The sequence below is a fragment of the Nuphar pumila genome, chromosome 10 (assembly GCF_984573655.1).
Source record: "Nuphar pumila chromosome 10, dmNupPumi1.hap1.1, whole genome shotgun sequence".
Classification (NCBI taxonomy): domain Eukaryota; kingdom Viridiplantae; phylum Streptophyta; class Magnoliopsida; order Nymphaeales; family Nymphaeaceae; genus Nuphar; species Nuphar pumila.
In genome coordinates, this window is record NC_143258.1 from 1,730,190 (window position 1) to 1,752,500 (window position 22,311).

Sequence of the window (22,311 nt, forward strand, 5' to 3'; positions counted from 1 at the left end):
TTTCTATTGTCATTTCATTCCCCATTTTAACTTCAACGATACATTACAACCACAATCATCAAAAGAAAGATTGCCCAAGCTAAGAGTCTTGAGAGAGTAGAGGAGGGCCTCACCACCCACCGAATAACAAAAAATACAACGACTCAACTTCAAGTGCAGTAAGGACCCAGAGTCGAATAAATTTAGAGGCAGCTCATCAGTAAGGACCCACAACAGTCAATGTGCAGGTCAGTCGGTGCTTGATGGAGCAATATAGGATCTTGTGATGGATGTGCACAGAAGCAGAAATAGAAGGGAGAGAGAGCGAGAGATGGTTGATGAGCCCGAACGGGTAGCATCCTGTAAGGGCAAAAGGCCATGAACACGCTGGGAGGAGCCCTCAGACCCCCCTTTTATAAGGGTAAAAGCTCTGAATCAGACTCCATAACTCTTCAAGTTGAATGATGCTACCCACACTGAGAGGAGCCCCCAGACCCTCCTCCTGTAAGGGTAAAAACTCTGAATCAGGCTCCACAACAGTAAATGTGCAGGTCAGTCGGTGCTTGATGGAGCAATGTAAGATCTTCTGTTGGATGTGCATAGAAGCAGAAATAGAAGGGAGAGAGAGTGTGAAAGGGTTGATGTCTAGGGGAGATATCTTTCTCGGATAATCCTGTAGTGCAGAGACTGGGTCTTAAATAATCATCTTCGGGGCACTTAAGTCTTTACAACCACTCCTTTTCAAGAACCGTCATTTTTTTTTGCACCAATGGAGGAGAGGGTACTTAAGTCTTTGCAATCGCATCAAACTCCAACGCTAATTAATGCTGACAAACATGGGGATACGAGACGCACATGCTTACATACGTGGTGCTCTTTGGGACCCCGATCATGAGATGTAGCTAACTGCCCTGTTCGGGGGGGGGGGAAACATATAACCTGCTTCGGTTGAGCAGAACCCATGTGGGCAACCTTTTAACTTCTTGAAAACCTACATATATGGAGAGTACACCCAGCTTCGACCTTGCGCAAGGGACACCAAATTTGTGATGTCTAATCAACTTGGTGACATTCACAAGTCGCCCCTACCAGTTGAGCAGAACTCATGTGGGCAACCTTTTAACTTCTTGAAAACCTACATACACATCACAATCGCATTACCTAAAACCCATTTTCTACAAAAAAACAAAAGCTTAAATGTGGAAAATATAGTATTTTCTGTTAGCATGTAGAATATATCAATCCCAGAAAAAGTGCGACTTGACCACCTGTTTTAGACAATGATGAATAGTTAGTCTGATTGAAATGATGTAGGGCCAATCAGACAAATTCATGGTCTCTCATCGGAGCAAAGTTGCATGATGTTGAAAGTAACAGCCCCACAATGCTCTAATTCCCATAAAAACCATACTTTTTTTTTCTGAAGAGGCTGTCAACTGATTCATATCCTTCAAATTTAACTTAATGTTTATCAAGCAAGCCTACACCATTGAAGAAGTTGAAAAACTAAAGGAAAAAAGAGAACTTAATATACGAAGTTACACAAAACAGACAAAACTAGTACGCTGCTACCGTATTCATGGTCTAGAACTCCTTCAAAGCCATTCATCATTCAACTGGAACAAAGATTTCATTGGTCCTCAAAGGGGGCAGAGTCCAAGGAGGATTGTACCTAGCCAGCAGATGTTCTCCTACAATCTTGTAGCCATCCTCTACCAATTTAGCTTTCAATTTCCCCAGTTTTTCCTCCACCACCTTATCACCAGCAACACCACTGAATGTGACCACACCATACTTTCTTTCACCTACTTCCTTGATCACAACTCTTGGGTCTGTTGGCCTGGGCACATCCTCTAGCTTAGTATACCTTGACCCTGGCAGAACAAACTGCATGGTCATCAGTTTTTGGCCTTCCTCAACCTTTGTGATCACTGGGGCAGTCATGTCAATGGTCTCAGGCTGGGGATTACTGGTTTCTTGAGTTATGACAGGTGCAGTCATAGCTATTTTTTCTCCTGATTCTTGAGTGATGACTGGGGCAGTCATGGCAATCTTCTCTGGCTTGGTGTTTTGGGGTTTGCCAAGGGCACCAATGTAGTTGGCAAGGACCATGAAGCCACCATCTCTGTCACCCTTCATCTCCTTGGGGTCATAGGTCACCTCAGCAATGATGGAGGGCTCATACTTCCTGATTTCATAGTTTGGAGTTGTGTTGATGACTTGGTGCTTTGGTGTTTCCACAGTTATCTTGCCAAGCATAAGGCCCATGGTTCCAATCTGCTTTTTAGGGGATTAACAAGAAGTTGGTGTTGGAAGAAATTGAGATTTGAGAAAGGGATTTGGTCCTCGAGGAGGTTTGAGGATGAGAAAGGGAGGCAACTGTAAGATTGGTTGATGATGGTGATCTATTTATAGAGAGATTGGTTGATATGAACTCTCTCTCTCTCTCTTATTGTGGATTGAGGAGCAAGTTTCCTTAGGATGATGCCATGGTATGCTAGAGACTCTTTGTGTGGTCTTACTGACTCCACGTGTATGATGAAGATTGTGTGCTCCCATGGCTGCCTTACAGCCGCAGGAAAGGGGACTCAAACTCTGGTGGGGCCCTGTGAACCATGGGGGACCATTGGCAAGAAGGTATATGGAAAGAGAGGGAAGACAACTAGAGAAATCTCCTTTCACACGTCCAAGAGGGATAGCTTGTGACAAAGTTTGACATGGCTAGGATCCAAACGTCAACTCTGTCTCTGTATTCTCATAACTTTCTATTGGGGCATGTTCCTTTACGGGTGTATATTTAATGAGAACTAACTTATTAGGTTCCATTTGTGGTTCTGCCCCATAGTTTTGAAGTATTTTATGATGGATCTGAACCTTTAGGTGTGTTTAGCATGCTCGGTTTAGTGAAAAATTGATTCTTGGATCATGTTTTTTCGATGAAAATACAGGTTTTTATGAGCCGGGGAAAACTGGTACCTTCATAGCCATTGATTTTGGATCACCGAAAAAAACTGTATACTGGTCAGATTTCGGTGATCCAAAATCCATTTTCCACTAAACAAAACCTATAGATCACATTTATGGTGTTAGATGTGAGAAAAAAATGTCAAAAACGATGATTTTTTAGGGGCAAAGCAAGAAGGTGGGTAGAAGGATTACTCTATACAGGGCCGATAGCAAGTACAATATAGTTAGAATCTCGAGATGTAAGTTGTTTCAACTCAATCTAACCAAGTAGATGTAGGGATGGCAGTGCAGTGGGGTGTGGGGCGAGGGACAAGGTCTCCACCCCCGCCCCGCCTCAAGATTAGAACCTCCATCCCCGGCCGGGATGGATTTGAACCTTCACCCCAGCCTTCATCCCTGTTTTACGTCCTCCATCCCTGGTTCAAACGGGGATGAGCCGGGGTGGGGCTATTGCGGAGAAAAGTGACGGGGACTGGGTCCGGGCGGGTTTGGGTTTGAGCAAATATAATTTTCTTTTTTGGGAAGACCCCCGGTGGGGCCCCACAACCACCTTACCTTAAGATAAACTAAGTTTTTTATACCTAAGGATACAAATATTTAAGATAATACCCAAAATTTTAAGAAATTGTTCATGCTTGATTGAGTTCCCTTTTTCACTCAACCCTTACTTAAATATTGAAAATAGCAGTTTTAACCTTGATTTTTTTTCTTTAAATTACTAAATATCACTCTTTAGTGCCTCATTTTTGTAACTATATTAAGGGTAAATAACTAGTTTTAGAGAGTAAAAGCAATTGTGGCAGTTATCCGAGCAATTTCTTAAAAGTTATGCATTTATCTTAAATATTTGAAACCTAAGGTGGCTAAACATAAATTTGCCCTGCATTAGGTGCCAGTTGCAAATCTGTGATCAACAAGCAATTCGGGCTCATCACCCTTTTGGCTTCTAAGCCGGTGACAGCTAGGGGTGGCAAAATCTGACACCACCTGTCAACCGGCTTCTTAGCCGGGTTTGGGTTTGACTTAAATGGGTTCGTGTCGTAAACGGGTTGACCCACCTAACCCGTTTATTAAACGGGTCAGGTTCATGTTAGGGGTATGCCAACCCGCCAACTCGGCTGACCCGTTTAATAAACCGGTTAGGCGGACGGGTCAACCCATTTACCCGACCCAACCCATTTATTAAACGGGTTAATCGTGTCGTGTCGGGTTACCCGTTTAATAAATAGGTCGGGTTCGTGTTTGCCACAACCAATCAGTTTAATAAATGGGTCGGGTTCGTGTTGAGGTATGCTGACCCGCCGACCTGACCAGATTGCCACCCCTAGTGACAGCTAGAACCATTGCTTTAAATGCTTGATTTTACAATACATTTTCATTCCAAGAAGTTGCCCAGAAAGTGCAATCACCTACCTAAAATGTTTTATGAGTAGCAAGTCAGCTTGGGGTCGTTGACCCACCTGACCTAAAGAAGCTTCGTTAAGTTTCCATAAAGTTGCAAGTCCTAAGCTAGAAAGTTCTGAGTAGGCAAGTCAGCTTTGGGGTCTTTGGACCACCTCACCTAAAGAAGTTTCAAGTTTCCCATTAAGTTCGAATTCCTATGCTAGAAACTAATCTCTAGTCAAGTCAGCTTGGTATTCAACTAGTGATGTCAATTGGTTGGATGTAATCTAACATCTGACACAAATCCTAATCCAGAGTCCAAATCCGAAACTGACAAAGATCTGAATCCCATTATGTGTAAATATCGGATTTTAAGTTAGTCAGATCCAGATTCGGTTTAGTGTGATCCCATCTAACTCCGAATCCGATTAGGTCAGACTTGGTAATGGTTAAATCCCAACCAAATATGTTTACATCCCTTGATCTAACCCTCATTACTTCTAGAGCTTTACCCACATTATCTGACATTGAACTTCTCGACACAAGTAAAGTCTGCCAATGGTCTGATTATGAAAAGCTTGAAAGGAAGAGAAAAACAAAAAATGCCCTTTAAAATCATAGGTTGGTACATCTGCTTATCAAGGGAGACATGGTTAAGATCATGAAATTAAGCTCTTTTTTTTTTTGAAAAATGACCATACTCTATGCCAAAAATGATATGTTTTCTGAAATGCCCTACAATTTTAAAATTTCGCTCAATGTCTAAATTCATAAATTTTCAATTTTAAAAGGACCTTTTTACTCTTTGCACAAGCGAATTTTCTTTAGATATGCGAACTTCCTGACAAATATTCAAATATGTAAATTTTCTCCTAAACATGCAAATTTTCTCACACATTTGTGAATGTCCTCTTGCATGTGCCCTTTATGCGATTTTATTAAAAAGAGGGTCGCACATTTTGAAGACATTCACAACCATGAGTTGCGAAGGTCCCCAAATTGTGTGCACCTTTTTTAACTAAATACTCCCATATTTGTGAATGTCTTGACCTTCACACACGAATTTTCTCACACATTTGTGAATGTCGTCTCCTTATGCGATTTTAGTAAAAGGTGGGGACCTTTGCAACTCATAGTTGCAATGTCCTACTGTATTTGCGAATGTCAAGAGACAAAGGGCCTTGTGCCTAGTATTTGCAAAAGTGTCACTAAAGCCTTTGGCGACACTTCAAAAGCATTGTTAAAGCCTTTAGTGCTGCTTCAAAAGCTAATGTTCCCAAAATGTGCAAAACATCTTACGTGAATATCGTTACACATGTGCGAATTTTCGTAAAAAAATGGCAGAAGCCGGAGGACATTCGCAAATACAGTGCGGCATTCGCATATTTGAGAGAAAAATTACATATTTACAAGAAAATTCTCATGTTTGAGAAGAAATTCACATATTTGGGAGGATATTCACGTATTTAGGAGAAAATTCACATATGTAAGAGGAAATTCATATATTTGGATATTTGGGAGGAAGTTGGAATATCTGAAGGAAATTTGTTTGTGCGATGAGTAAAAATATTCTTTTACAATAAAAAAGTTACGAATTTGGACGTCAGGCGAATTTAAAAAATTGTAGAGAATTTTGGAAAACATGTCATTTTTGGCGTACATGTCATTTTCCGTTTCTTTTTCTCTATTTGGATGCTACCAGCTAGATATAATCACAATTTCAGACAGGTTTGGCATTTTGGGACTTATTGAGTAGGCCTACATATTCAATACAGAATGCAGTTGAAGGCAATCTAACCTAGCCAGCCGTTGAATTAAGAAGTTGAGACTTCCACAAAATAAAACTCCATAGAAGATAAATATGATTACAAAAAAAATAATTAGAAGAATAACAAGAGGCATGCTTCCTCTTATGTAAGACAGAAATCAGCATGCTCTGCAACAAAAGGCGCAAAGCATTAAAACAGTTCATACCCATTCTTTCATGGAAACAATCTGATCCAACTTTTTTTTACTTAAAAGATCATTCTTAGGAGAAAACAAAGAAGCCAAACGTGAGCCACAATGCTAGCACAGATCCAGTGCTTGATCTTGGTCAATAAGCATCATAAGCCCATTGACAGGATAACTGCTCAGATCCATATTTCTCATGTAAGGGCGAGGGAGAAGGTATAACATGAATGAATCTCGTGTATTTGTAATCAAACATCATAAGAAAGAGTAAATATCATCTACAATGAACACTCCAAAATTCGATGGTTGAACATTCATGACCTTTTGATTTTTTGATAACTGATTGCACCATGAATTGTCTGTAAAATAAATATAAAGGTACGTAGAATTGATACAACTACCAACAATTAAGGTCAGTAAATAAATGGTATATTCTTGATAAAATGCAAAAAATAATACAGAAAAAATGATGATGCTGAAAAACACGATCTGAAATATAATGATTCGATCTTCACTAACTTTTGATGGATTACATGGTATACATTGGTATAATATTTATAGAGAAACAAGGCACATTATCTGATGGACTATAGTGTCCCACGTTATTAAGGAGATAAAGTTTCGGTGGTTATCTGATAACTTCAATGTATGAAAAGGAAACTCACGAAGAGTTATCCGATAAAGTTGGATGAGTCCAGTGATGTTGGAAACCACTGAATAATGACCCAGCTAATATGCTCCCTCAAGTTGGAGCATGCAGATCGAGCATGCCCAACTTGGTCTTCGAGTAGTAATGATCCCATGTTGATTTCTTTCGTGAATAAAATGACAGCCAACTTCAATGTATTTGGTGTGTTCATGGTAGACTGGGTTGGCAGCAATGTGTATCGCGGCTTGATTATCACAAAAGAGGATCATGGGTTGAGTGTGAGAGATCCCAAGGTCAACGAGTAGGGATTTGATCCAGATAAGCTCACAAGTGGTAAGAGCCATGGCACAATATTCAACCTCTGCAGATGATTGAGAGACAATAGATTGTTTCTTGGACTTTCAAGAAATCAGACTCGAGTCGAGCAGGATACAGTAGCCGAAGCTAGACTGGTGAGTTATGGGGCAAGAGGCCCAATTAAAATCAAAATAGCCGGTAATGGTCATGGGGCTAGAGGAATTCATTAAGATGCCATGACCTTGGATGCCTTTGAGGTAACACAGTATCCGGAGAGCAGCATCCATATGAGGTGTGCGTGGTTGACTGAAGAACTGGCTCAAGAGATGCACGACATAAGTGATATCAGGGCGAGTGATGGTGAGATAAATTAATCAACCAATGAAACAAGCTCGAGTCTTCCAAAGGTGAACCATCACTGTTGTTGAACTTCGAGTGTTGCTCCATGAGAAATGAACATGGTTTGGAACAAAGATATTCCATGTCATCCAAAATATCTAGAGCATACTTGCGTTGTGAAAGAAAGAGTCTGGACGTGGAGCGAGCAACTTCAATGCCCAAAAAATACTTGAGGACGTCGAGATCTTTAAGACAAAATTGTCGATGGATGTCCTGTTTGAGGGCACAAATATGATCGAGAGAATCACCTGCAATAACGATGTCATTGACATAGACCAAGAGAAATAAGTGAAAACCATGCCAAATTTTGGAAAATAAGGAGTAGTCGGCCTTTTATTGCATGAAACTGATCCCGTGTAAGTAGGAGGTGAGCTTGGCAAACCAGTTCCGTGAGGATTGTTTAAGACCATAGATGGACTTGTGTAGGCGGCAAACCAAAGGTGACCCCTTTCGAGAAAAGCCAGGAGGAAGTCACATGTAAACTTCCTCGTGAAAGTCGCCATGAAAAAAAGTGTTGTTGACGTCAACTGGAAAGAGATGCCAACGACGAAGAGAGGCAATGGCAAGGAGGCAACGAACAATGATCATCTTGGCAACAAGAGCAAAGGTTTCATGATAATCAAGGCTCTCAATTTGTGTGTACTCTTTTACAACCAAGCGAGCTTTGTAGCGTTCAATGAAATCATCAGAGCAAAACTTAATTTTATAGACCCATTTGCAATCAACGGGATGTTTACTTTCAGGGAGAGTCGTCACCATCCAAGTGTGGTTTTCCTTAAGAGCATGGATTTCTATAGCCATGGCATCACATCAATGCTCATGTTGCGTGGCTTGGGAGAAAGTGCGTGGTTCGAAGGCTTGGGTGATGGCGGCTAAGAAGGCACGGTGTGAAGAATAAAAATGGTTATAGGTGAGGTGATGGTGGAGGGGGGTGATGAGTGCTGGGAATCACATCACAAGAAGTATCCGACGGGAGCCTAGGTGCTGCCGAGTAACACTTGAAATCCTTGAGGTAAGAGGATGGCTGGCGGGGACGATCAGAGCGACGAGGAGGGGGTGGATCGGAACGGGACTGGGTGATGGGCAAGAGAGGTGGAGCAGTCGATGGTGTAGAAGGGTTGGAGGAAATTCAGATGGTGGACGAGAGGGGGACAACCGGAGGCTGTGAAGCAGAATCTTGAGGGTTGAAGATGGGTATGGGTAGGACATTAGTGATGTCGACAGGAGGGGCTGGATGTTCAAGAAAGTCAAAGACTGTTTCATAAAATTTGACATCTCTACTGACGAAGATCGTTTGAGATTCAATGTCATAGACTTTATAACCAAATATGCATTGTTTGGCCCGAGAATCAAATTTGTGTTTGTGATTGATATTGAAGGCATAACACAAGCAACAAAAAATACAAAGATGAGTGTAAGTGGGTGGTTTATGGTATAAGACCTCGTAAGGAATTTGTCCCTTTAATGGTTTGGAAGGAAGATGATTAATGAGGTATGTGGCGGTAAGGATACATTCACCCCAAAAATGAAGTGGTAAATTAGATTGGAAACGAAGGGCCCGAGCGACATTCAACAAGTCACAGTGCTTGCCTTCAACAACACCATTCTGTTGAGGTGTTGCGACACAGCTGCACTGATAAAGAATGTCATTTTCTTGAAGGAGAGTTTGGAGATCGTGAGAAATAAACTTGGTGCCATTGTCGGATCGAAGGCATAAAAGAGGAGTTTGAAACTGAGTATGAATTAACACAAGGAAACTTTTGAAAATATTAAAAGTCTCAGACTTGTACCACATAAGATATACCCATGTGCATTTGCTAAAATCTTCAATGATGGTCAAGAAAAAATGGACCCCGGACATAGAGGGGGTCTGATATGGCCCCCATATGTTGCAATGGATGAGTTCAAACGGTTTGGAGGAGAAGATGGTCCCATGAGAGAAGGGTAATCGAGTTTGTTTGGCTTTATGGCAAACACAACATGGATCAATAGAGATATGATCATTAACTTTATTAGAATTGATAAGAATTTGAAGACGTGAATTTGACACATGTCCAAGATGAAGATGCCAGAGGGAAGGGGGTGCAGTATGCAGGGCATGGGGGCAACCACCTTCAAAGATATAAAGGTTTCCTTGAAGCTTACCTGTTCTAATCATTGTCTTTGAGTGTGGGTCCAAAAAAACACAATGATCAGTATTGAACACAATGGCATATTTCAAATCATGAATCAATTTGCTAACGAAAAGAAGGTTGAATTTAAAGTGAGGGGCATAGAGAACGTTGTGTAAAATTATGGTGGGGGTTAAGGAAACGGTGTCAGTGTAGGTGGCGTGAGTAAATGTGCCATCGGGGAGACCGATGGGTGGAAAAGAAATCGGTGTAGGGAAAGACAAGTTGGAGATAGAGTTAGTGATATGATCTGTGGCACTGAAATCGATAATCCAACTCTGAGATGCAATCAAGCAAATTGAAGGTGTGGGTATGTTACCTGCAAGGTTGACCATGGATGAATTAGATTGATTACCGAGGTTGATGACAGTAATTATTTGTTCACATTGTTCTTGGATGAGTTTAGAAAGAGGGGAACTTAAAACCTGTTTTTCAGGTTCGGTGATAGAGACACAAGCATTGACTTGAATAGTGACTCGAGCATTTGGAGGACCCCTTGGGCGGTTAGAAAAACCATGAAGATGGTAGCACTTCTGCTTAGTATGTCCAAGACGACCACAATGATCACATTTGGGTCATGGACACATCTGTCCTGTCCTTGGTGCATCAGTTTTGACAGAAATATTGCTTCGATCAATGATTGTCGCGGTTGGCTCATGTGATGTCATAAGGAGAAGATTGCGTTGTCGCTCCTCTTGGATAATCAAAGAATATACCTTAGAGATACTCGGTAAGGGTGTCATAAGGAGTAATTGGCTCCAATGACACTAAAACTATCATTAAGGCCCATCAAAAATTTGATGAGTCACTCACGTTGGTGGAGGTCTTGAATAACCTGTATGGCGCCACACAAACATGGTGGAACCTCAATGTAAGTGGACAGTTAATCCCATAAACCTTTTAGCTTGGTGAAATATACAGTTATGGGGGATTGATCTTGCTTGAGGTTGATTATCTCCTATTGAATTTGGTATATCCTGGGAGCATTAGATTGGGAAAATCGTTCGCAGAGCTCTACCCAAACCTCAACTATTGTTTGAGCGTAAATGAGGCTGGTTGCTAGATCCTTATGGATGGAATTAAGCAACCAGGAGAGCACCATATTGTTCCATCGCTCCCACATGGCAATATTTGGTGACGAAGATTCAGGTTTCATGATGGATCCATCAACGAAGCCTAATTTATTTTTGGCACTCAGTGCCATATCCATAGCCCTACTCTACATGGAGTAGTTGTCTCCGACGATCTGCTATAACACTAAGGATATCCTTGGATTATCAGATTGATAAAGAAAAATTAGATTAAGCATCGATTCTGGGGTGTTCTCGAATGATATTGTCTCGATGTTGGTGTTGTTTGACGTCATTGATGATGGCGCACAAGAAAAAAAGTGGAAATCTAGTCAAATTAGCAGATATGATGCGAGAGAGCAACTCGAGAACAACGATCTTTTGTCAGCACAGGGAGTAACAGACTTTGAGCGTCTGATGAAGAGGCCTGAACCAAGCTTGATGTCAATCTGAATGAGCACAGATCTTCGAGTGTCTGATGAAGAGGACCAAATCGAGCTGGATCTCGATCTGAATCAGAGCAGACGCTGAATGAGATGTAAAAAAAATCGATCAGGATAATACTTGCTCTGATACCATGATAAAACATAAAGAATAATATGGAAAAAATGATGCTAGAAAACACGATCTGAAATATAATGATTCGATCTTCACTAACTTTTGATAGATTACACAGTATACATTGGTACAGTATTTATAGAGAAACAAGGTACAACAAATAACAATGGACTATAGTGTCCTACGTTATTAAGGAGATAAAGCTTTGGTGGTTATCCGATAACTTCAATGTGTGAAAAGGAAACTCACGAAGAGTTATCCGATAAAGTCGGATGAGTCCGATAATGTTGGTAACCACCGAATAGTGACCCGGCTAATAGTTCTTGAATCTACCATGATGAGCCTTATGGCTGAAACTGCTACTGCAGCAGACAAGCAACTAAACCCAATGACATTTAACCAGTGCCAAGATTTTTGCAGCATTGTCAGCTTGTTGCCCTTGATCGTGAGATACATGTGATTGACAAGAACAAAAGTGAGAGGAAATGTGCTAAATGCACCTGTAAGACTCATAAAATTGCCAAGAAAGGGCAACAGAGCAACTACAAATATATTCACTGCCAGGTAGCCTCTTCTAACAACAAGCCTGAATGAGATATTGTGTAGAGAGTATGGTCCTCCTTTGGCTCCTCCATATGTGGTATCCAGGTATTCATACATTGGACTAGCAAATATCTGCAAGTAGAGAAGCATTTAATTAACAGACTTGTAAATCATATTGCATTTGAGAAGTAGCAGAACAAAATGTTCTCCAACAACATACATGGCAAATCATCATTAACATCTGGAAAAATGAGTATTTCCACATTAATGAATATTAAATCTGGGATAATTGTCCCAATATATAAGAACAGTATGTGAAAATTTCTGACACAACTCAGCTTGATTCCAAATCAAGAATCATGATGCACTTGATTGAAAAACATTGTCCCTAGCCCCAGAGAAACTAAAGCTACAATCAAATTTTTTAGTTCATGGATGATATAGTCTTGCTTGCGTGAAAATCACATGATTCTATAACTTGGATCAATTCTGAACTGGATCAAAGATTAGTATATATTGTTAGTTAACAAACTACTTGCAATTTTGGAGAAATTGCCGATAATTCCAGTCATAGCAATTCTTAGGCACGAAGATTATGGTATCAGCAAGAGCTAGAGAGGTACATGCAGCGCAATCACTGTCTGCAGAAAGGAAGCTATATTTGCCAGTGTCTTCACCCAAAGGATGTTTTACTGTTGCCTGTCAAAGAGAATTCAGAGCAATCAAGTGTTCCGCAAATAACTTTGGACTTCATAATTCAAAATTGACAAATGATAAGTAAAGTCATGATTGATGAAATAAATTATATAACAGTGCAAGAATAACACTTTCTATTTCTTGCTGCTAACAATATTATTCTGTATGGACAAATATTTAAAAAATCTAGAATATACAATCTAAAATGCACTTGTCTAGTGTATGAAGGTTGAGACATAGAATGACATTTTCAAAAGAAGAATAACAACTTCAATAGCAGTCATGAATTGCAGGAAAACATAGTAATTTCTTTTGAAAGCCGATAAATTATTAAAATAGAAAAGCATAATCATAGAAAGTGTGACACGGTGTTAACCAACACGAAAGAAACACAAGATGTGAAGGCATGAAACTTTCAAAAGGCAAGAAAAACCATCCTGATGCAGCTGTTAATATATATATATATATTGTATGTTATGTAATAAGTAATGCTCTCTAGGGGCATATTGGTTATGTCATTTTCATGTAAATAGCTAGAGACATTATTGTACTTTTGTTTTTTATTTTATTTTTGTCTTTATTCTATAGTAAAGAGGGTATGACTGTTGAACTGTTCATTCTTAAATGCCCATCTTGGCTCTATATACAGTGCCTTTCTCTTTTTTGTAAGATAATGCTTATGCTAAAATAAGATAAATATTTTTTATATATTTTTTCTTTAGTTCTTTGATGTCTTGAATACACTTAGTTCTGCTCGAGGATATGGCGGGCTGGGTTGGCTTGGCCTCTCAGCCCATTGCCCACCCCCACCTGAGTTTTCAGTCTCTTATGCCAGGTTTTTTCCTCATAAAAAAATATTTTTATAAATACATTAATTTTACAATACTTACATATTATGATTAAGAAAAAACTATAATGCAATAATGATTGGTTATACATATTTAACTGTTTTTTTTTTGACAGATAAAGTTGGGTCAGGCAGACCCTTACCTGTTTATTAACTGAAAATAAAAACTACAGATTACAATGGGGGAGTCCCATCAGGACTCGTGTCTTGCCTCTGGTGCTCGATACCCTCCTTCAACATTGTAGGGGCCTGAGCACAGTCTGTCTTGGTGGAAGGGGCTCCACAGTTTCAATCTACAAACTGAGTCTTAGAGTCCAACGGAACAACCAAAGTCCAAACCGCCCCACCTCATCCTGTTTGGACTGGGGATGGAGGCTAAAATCAAAACCCATGTGGGGATGAAGGCAAAGATGGACTTACGCTTTGCCCCACCTTGCCCCATCCCAGATCCTTCTTTAGAGATGGCAGTGGATCGAAGAAAAATGAAGCCCCACCCCGCCTTGCCCCGTTTGAACCGGTGATGGAGGACATGAAATAGGGATGGAGGCGAGGATGGAGATTAAAATAAAAACCCGTGCAAGAATGAAAGGTAGGATTTTGAGACGAGCTAGAGACCTTGTCCCCGATCCACTGCCATCCCTAATGGTGGTTAAGAAAGGGAATTTTTTACTGTAATCATAACTTTGGTTTGTCGCTAGAGAATAAACAAAAGCACACCACAGGCCAACTTTTGTCGGAACAACTTTGGACATGAGAGAATGAGAGGTCATATGGTCATATGTTATTTGAGGGGTCATGACAATATATTAGATTCAGTTATTGATGCAGATTCAGTTATAATCGATCCCCACCGCCAATGTCACATGAGAACCCTACATTTCACTTTGTAACTGTGCTAATAGGTCTCACGCACGTCTCCATCAAGCAGCTAGTGCTCGTACAAGATCTGGATTCAGGTTGGATTGGATTTACCACAAGAGAAACTATGTTCGGGTCCGTTAAAGATTTACATAGACCACGTTGTCCATACCATACCTGATAAAACAATAACCTTTTACATTGAAAAATTATGGATCTTAATCGATGGTGGGTCGAACCTGGGTGATAATGGGAGTCAACAGGTCCAACAAAGATAGTTAATCGAGCCTCTTCTTTTGTTACCATACCTTGACCCGGTGTAGATTGGGGTCTGGTCATACCAAACCCAATGACACCCCTGCCATCAAGTGACACATTGTGGTAGGATATTCAATATGAGCTGATCTTTTTTTATTTATTTTTACTCAGAGAAACCGCCCCAAGGCGCAGAGACCTAGTCGAGGTGGCTCAGCCTGCCGTACTTACGGTCGCTATCCTATCAGCATAAAATTCTGAGGGCTTACCCGATTCCAAAAATTCACCAAGCTTCAACTTACACATGGAGGTGATACCCATAGGATTTGAACTTAGACTGCCCGTCAAACGGTCTAAGCCCCATTCCACTACTCCAAATCTCTTGGGTCTAAATATGAGCTGATCTTTCATAGCATAATGGGTGGACATGCAGTCTCACTAAAGACATTTTTTTTCACTTGCACACTCAATTGATCGTGCTTGTCTGACTTTGTATTTGATGTTTTACGTTCGAAGATACATCGTTCTAGATCTAGATATATAGATATATTATAAGGGAGGAGGATTTAGACCTTGGTATCAATAGGGTCCATCATACACCATATGACCAGATCTGTCTTGGACTCTAAATAGGTTTGTGGCGTGTATTACATTTGGTAATTGATGCGTATGGTTTTGATTCATTTCCTTTCTCTGTAGTTGATTTCAGCATCCGAATATAACAATGGGTCTCATGCCTATACATACAATTTTCAAAAGGACAACAACGATACGTAGAAGATTAAATAATGTATATATACCTTTTGCGTATTCATAGCAAGAGTAACATAATGCGTTTTTACTACTTGATTTTTAATTATGAAATAATATATGGTGTTTCTGCCTTGCTGTATACTCATGGATCTAACCATAATAATGTACTCAAAATGGTACATTCATGTTCAATATACAACATGAATGAATGAATGAAAATAAATTAATGAATGAATAAATGAAAATTTGAAATACCAAAACCAAATCCCAGATCAAGTTCATTTCAACTGAAGTAAATGCTAGACAGAAAAATTTTATCTAGAAGGATAAAATTTAACCTAGTACTGTTGTAGAGAGAGAAAGAGAGATTTTAACCAATTGATGCACCAAACTAATTGTGTTGCTATGATCTCAATATGCATATTAAACACTTCATAAAAAAGTTATGTCCTGAATGAAATGTTTGATGAATGACGCAACAGAGGCATGTAGCAGCAGAAGAAGCAAGAGCAATTCGAGCAAGAGAAGAAGAAGAAGAAGAAGAAGGTTAGGGTTTTTAAGGCTTGCTTCGAGAGACTCACTTTCAGTGTTTGCACATGACTGCTGAGCATATCCCCATTTTATAGCTTGCATCTCTTGGTTTTCCTTTAGCTCAACTTTTGCAGATAAGCTCAACGAGATTGTTGGAATGGGCAAAAGGCAAAACAATTAGATAAAGGTTTTATTTGAAAGTGGTTTTGAAAATTGCCCAAGCATATCCACGAACGAGCCTTGTTCGTGGATATGCCGAGATGTGCGGATAATGGACACACACCCCAACATTTCCCACTTGGTCATATATCTGTCGGCCTTGCTGTCACTATTGTGGGCTTTCCATGCAATGATTACAGATTTTTCATAAGGTTTTGCCTCGTAATCACAAGTATCTTAATCTCATATGTGCCACATGTTTTATAAACAGATCCTCAAGGATCCCTTTCGTGAGAGGATCTGCTACCATGTCTAATGACGGTAAATAATCAACGGTTATCTTATTCTGTTCAATCATATCATGTATATAGCGGTATTTTACCATTATATGCTTACTTTTAGAGCTATCTGCTCCACTCTTCATCAGAGAGATAGCAGTCTGGTTGTCACAAAAAAGGTGTACAAGTTCAAATACAAGATCTAGTTTTAAGTCACAGATGAACCTTCTAATCCACACTGCAAAGGTTGTGACTGCATTACATGCAATATACTCAGCTTCCTGAGTATGCAGGGCCACACAACCTTGCATTTTACACGACTAGACAACTGCACCTCCTTCAAACACAAAGATATAGCTAGAAGTAAACTTGTCATCTTTGCATCCTGAAAAGTTCGCATCTGAGTACCCGATCAAATCAAGTTTGTCAGATTGAAAACTCAACTCAACTGTAATCCTTTTGAGCCTTTCAAATATCAAAAAATTCTTTTGACAGCCTGTCAGTGAGGCCAACCAGGATTACTTTGATATCTGCTAACAAGACCTACTGCAAAACGTGCTCTAATTATGATAAGAATGCTCGTATGCCCATATTTGGGCTTGGATTGTGACCATAGTCACAAATATGAAATTTCTCAACAATGAAAAAACTCAAAAGATTTTGAAAAAGGTTGTTTCTCTTGAAAAATCTCAGTAAATTATAAATTTTCTAAAAAATAATAAAAGTAAAAGAATTAAAATGAAACACATTATTTTACATTTCTAAACACAAAAATAAACAATATACATAACTAAGAATTTAACAACTTGTTTAACTAATAATAAACAATAAATGGGCCTAAGTATAAAAAAAAAACTTCTACTATCAAGCAACAAGCTGAAACGTCCAAACTAAGATTACAAGCCATGTATTTAATAGTCCATTCACAAAGTTTTCAAATACAAGCTACAAAACTTAATTTTCAATCATCAGAAAAATAAATATTATCTTCTAAAAGTTTCATGCAAAGCTTTGAGCTGACTCGGACCAACCATATCATCTTTGTTTTACAAGTTCCCATAAAAAAAATGAGTTCTGCTGAACAAACAGTATGGCAGACGTCCTTCACAATGAAATCCAGCACCCCACATGTTGAAATCAGAACAAATACACAATGCATTTGAGAGAGAGAGAGAGAGAGGTGAGTTGCCTGCTTCGTGGAGCATTGAAGGTTCAGGCATGGGTCCTGCCTCTACCTCCAAGACTCTCACCTGTTGCAGGAGAAGAAGGGCTTAGGTTTAGGACCAGGTGAGACTCAGTTCAGGGTAGGCTTTTAGGGGTTGATGGTGGGCCCATGGATTTTACTCAGGCCGAATGGGATTGGGCAATGGATTGTAAAATGGTGAAAATCTTATTTTTTATTTATGGGCAACGGGGCCGGGTTTGATTCAGACCCAGGTGAAAACCAAACCCAAACCTCGTTTGAGATGATGGTAGCAGGTCCAGACCCGGGTTTAATCGGAACCACCATAAGAGAAACTATGCCCGGATCCTATAAGGATTACCTATAAAATAAAATTATCATTTTTACATTGAAAATTTTTGGATCTTAATCGGAATTCCAGTCTGGCCTAGGTCTGGTATAAAATTTCACAAACAATACCCGGCTCTATATATTAATCAGACCCTTAAGGTCCGATCCAAATTCTAATCAAGCCTTCCTATTTATCAGCAAACCCTTATAGGGTTTGGTACGAGTCGGGTTTGGGTCAAACCTGACCCATTGATGACACCCCTAGGTAGGGGTGTCAATGGGCCTGATTTACCTGAACTTGACCCGAACCAAACCCTATAAGGTCTGGGTATGGTGATAAATAAGAAGACCTAATTAAGACCCGGGTCTGGACCCGAAGGTCCGATTAATATGTGGGCCTGGGTATAGTTTGTGAAAATTTATACCAGACCCAGACCCAACCTGAGTTCTGGGTTTGGTTCATGTAGTTCTTATGGGGTCCGGATATGGTTCTTCTTATAGTGGACTCAATTAGATTGCGTCTGGACCTGATACCATATCCGAAAATCTGATCCAAGTCTGTGTAAACAAATATTTTAAAAGTTTTGACTCATTTGGTGTTGGCTTTATGCCCCTTTCGGCATAAAAAATTGAAGCGTTTATATAGCGTTTTATTCTAAAAATCGCAATATAAACGCGAGAATTTAGATTTAAGCGATATTTTGTAAATATTGCGTATAATACAGGAAAATCGTGGAAGAAATATTTATCGTGTTATTTTTTGTGAGAAATTAAAAAATTCGGCGATATTTGTAACTATTATTGTGACCAATTGAGCCAATGATTGTGTGTATTATTGCTCACGGATGGGCCAACATACATCACACAAAGCCATGTGACACAGGTTCCTCTCACACATCCACAACTTTTTTTTTAGAAAAAGGACATGAGGGCATGGAATTTTTTTAATAAATAGAAAAACTATTTTTGATATTTTTAATAGTAAAGCATTTTATTGCAATGATGTTAAAAGTATTAAAAAATAATAAAAATATTAAAATAATACTCCATGCATGTCAGTGTCCGTGTGATCGTGTCCTATCAAGTCATCAAGACACGACTCGAGGGATAGACCAAGTCGGTAGAAAGCGACTTTTGGCCTGTTTTTTTTTTACCATGGCTCTTTTTAAAACATAGTTGAATGACAAAAACTTCCCTTGGAAGTCGGCAAGGGCATCATGGTCCATTGATCCAGTCCCATCATTTTAGAAGGTCAACATCGTCATTATCCTCTCCTAACGGTTATCTGAGGGATGTAATCTGGATCCCACACCGTCACCGTCAGGTGTCTCTTTGCAAAATTTGAAATTCAAAATTATGGATTCCATCCCGCCGTTCGATAGGCGACTCCAACGGTCATCAACAGCCCAATTCAAACATATCTGAATCGAGCCGTTACGGCCCCACTTCTCTATAAATCCCTGTCCCCCACCTCCTCTTGTCTCTCTCTCTCTCTAGAGTCTAAACAGAGCGCTTGTTCTCTATATAAATCCCTTCGTCCCCACCTCCCATTTACTTCTTTGTCTGTCTCTCTCTCTCTCAAACAGAGCACCCCAAAATGCGTGAGATACTGCACATCCAGGGAGGTCAGTGTGGCAACCAGATCGGTGCCAAGTTCTGGGAGGTGGTCTGCGTCGAGCACGGGATCGACCCCACTGGAAGGTACCATGGCGACTCCCACCTGCAGCTCGACAGGATCAATGTCTACTACAACGAAGCGAGTTGCGGCCGCTTCGTCCCCCGGGCGGTGCTCATGGACCTCGAGCCAGGGACCATGGACAGCCTCAGGTCCGGGCCTTACGGCCAGATCTTCCGACCGGATAACTTCGTTTTTGGGCAGTCTGGCGCCGGAAACAATTGGGCTAAGGGGCACTACACGGAGGGAGCGGAGCTCATCGACTCGGTTCTTGATGTTGTGAGGAAGGAGGCTGAGAACTGTGACTGCTTGCAAGGTAAAATCAGGCTGTATGTTGGGCTCTCGAACTTTGTAGTGTTGCTTTGGTTGGGTTGTTTCTATTTCTCTCTGCGTTGATTTTGGTTTTCAAGGATATTTGGGGGTTTTGAGAGTATGATGTGAGTTTGGTCTCTGGTTTGGGCACTGTTCTTGCTGTGTGTGTATTTTCTGAAGTAGAATGACACCATCAGGCTGTATTTTGTGACTGCTTGCAAGGTAACACCATCAGGCTGTATTTTGTGCTCTGAAACTTGGTGCTGCTGTGGTTGGGTTGTTTTTATTTCTCTTTGTGTTGATTTTGGTTGTCAAAGATATTTAGGGGTTTTGAGAATATGGTGTGAGTTTGGTCTCTGGTTTGAGCACTGTGTGTGTGTGTGTGTGTGTGTGTGTGTGGTTTTCTGAAGTAGAATGACACCATCAGTCTGTATTTTGTGACTGTTTGCAAGGTAACACCATCAGGCTGTATTTTGTGCTCTGAAACCTTGGTGCTGCTTTGTTTGGGTTGTTTCTATTTCTCTCTGTGTTGATTTTGGTTTTCAAAGATATTTGGGGTTTTTTGAGAGTATGGTGTGAGTTTGGTCTCTGGTTTGAGCACTGTTTTTGCTGTGTGTGTATGGTTTTCTGAAGTAGAATGACACCATCAGGCTGTATTTTGTGACTGCTTGCAAGGTAACACCATCAGGCTGTATTTCGTGCTCTGAAACTTGGTGTTGCTTTGGTTGGGTTGTTTCTATTTCTCTCTGTGTTGATTTTGGTTTTCAAAGATATTTGGGGGTTTTGAGAGTATGGTGTGAGTTTGGTCTCTGGTTTGAGCACTGTTTTTGCTGTATGTGTGTGTGTGGTTTTCTGAAGTTGAATGACACCATCAGGCTGTATTTTGTGACTGCTTGCAAGGTAACACCATCAGGCTGTATTTTGTGCTCTGAAACTTGGTGCTGCTTTGGTTGGGTTGTTTATATTTCTCTCTGTGTTGATTTTGGTTTTCAAAGATATTTGGGGTTTTTGAGAGTGGTGTGAGTTTGGTCTCTGGTTTGAGTACTGTTTTTGCTGTGTGTGTGCGCGGTTTTCTGAAGTAGAATGAGAAATACAACCCATTCAAAAGATGGACAACAAAGGGAGAGACTATGCTAACAGATATCACAAATGTTGCTCAACTTGTGTTATGTTAGTTCAGCATCAGGCCGGCCTGGCCCGATTAAGGCCCGATAGACCTGACCTAGCTCGAGTCAGTTGTGATCGGGCTTGGGTGGGGCTCAGGCCAGGCCTGTTGAGCTCCATGTATTTTATACATGAGCCCAGCCTGATGGCCACCCCTAGTTCAGCATTCATGCTTCCTGGTTATAGATGAGACTTGTAATGGAAAAAATGGAGGCATAGTTCTCAATTTTTAGGAGGAACAAGGTTCATCGTTACAGAGTTCTTTTCTGTGTTTTTCTCCCTTTAGATGGCACCAGCTGATATGTTTATTATCTTGTATTTGAAGGTTTTCAGGTGGCACACTCCTTAGGAGGAGGAACAGGGTCTGGAATGGGCACGCTACTCATATCAAAGATTAGGGAGGAATACCCAGACAGAATGATGCTCACTTTCTCTGTCTTTCCCTCTCCGAAGGTGTCCGACACTGTCGTGGAACCTTACAATGCGACGCTCTCTGTTCATCAGCTCGTCGAAAACGCGGACGAATGCATGGTTCTTGACAATGAAGCTCTCTACGACATTTGCTTCAGGACTCTAAAGCTCACCACTCCTAGCTGTGAGCTTCCTGAATCTCTCAAGCATAGTTGAGTTGTGGTCTCTAACTTTAAATCTCATTGTACTCATCTGTGGTGTCAATGTTGCTTGCAGTTGGTGATCTGAACCATTTGATATCATCAACCATGTCTGGGGTAACATGCTGTTTGAGATTCCCCGGCCAGCTGAACTCCGACTTGCGAAAACTGGCCGTCAACCTGATTCCGTTCCCACGTCTGCATTTCTTCATGGTGGGTTTTGCCCCTCTTACATCCAGAGGCTCTCAGCAGTACAGCGCTCTTACAGTGCCTGAACTAACACAACAAATGTGGGATGCCAAAAACATGATGTGTGCTGCCGATCCAAGGCATGGCCGGTATTTGACTGCATCTGCCATGTTCCGCGGCAAGATGAGCACAAAAGAAGTGGACGAGCAAATGATCAATGTTCAAAACAAGAATTCATCTTACTTTGTGGAATGGATCCCCAACAATGTCAAGTCCACTGTCTGTGACATCCCACCAACAGGGTTGAAGATGGCATCAACCTTCATCGGAAATTCGACTTCGATTCAGGAGATGTTCCGGAGGGTGAGCGAGCAATTCACAGCCATGTTCAAGAGAAAGGCCTTCTTGCATTGGTACACTGGAGAAGGAATGGACGAGATGGAGTTTACAGAGGCAGAGAGCAATATGAATGATCTGGTTTCAGAATACCAGCAGTACCAG

At 40.6% G+C, this 22,311-nt stretch overlaps 2 protein-coding genes across 2 annotated transcripts in view; one reads left to right on the top strand and one right to left on the bottom strand.

The window, feature by feature from the left end:
• Positions 1-1,416: 1,416 nt before the first annotated feature.
• LOC149823202 (heme-binding-like protein At3g10130, chloroplastic) lies at positions 1,417-2,356 on the bottom strand. Its single transcript, XM_090019984.1, has one exon. The coding sequence runs from the start codon at positions 2,245-2,247 to the stop codon at positions 1,588-1,590; it is 660 nt and encodes a 219-aa protein (XP_089876110.1). The 5' UTR covers positions 2,248-2,356; the 3' UTR covers positions 1,417-1,587.
• A 16,974-nt stretch (positions 2,357-19,330) lies between these two features.
• The window catches only part of LOC149823203 (tubulin beta-2 chain-like), a 3,262-nt gene continuing 281 nt past the window's right edge, over positions 19,331-22,311 (top strand). Inside the window, exons 1-3 of the mRNA XM_090019985.1 lie at positions 19,331-19,850; positions 21,336-21,605; positions 21,698-22,311. The exon at positions 21,698-22,311 is cut by the window's right edge and continues 281 nt beyond it. Coding sequence (XP_089876111.1) covers positions 19,457-19,850; positions 21,336-21,605; positions 21,698-22,311 — 1,278 coding nt within the window. The 5' untranslated portion in view covers positions 19,331-19,456. The remainder of the gene's footprint in view (positions 19,851-21,335; positions 21,606-21,697) is intronic.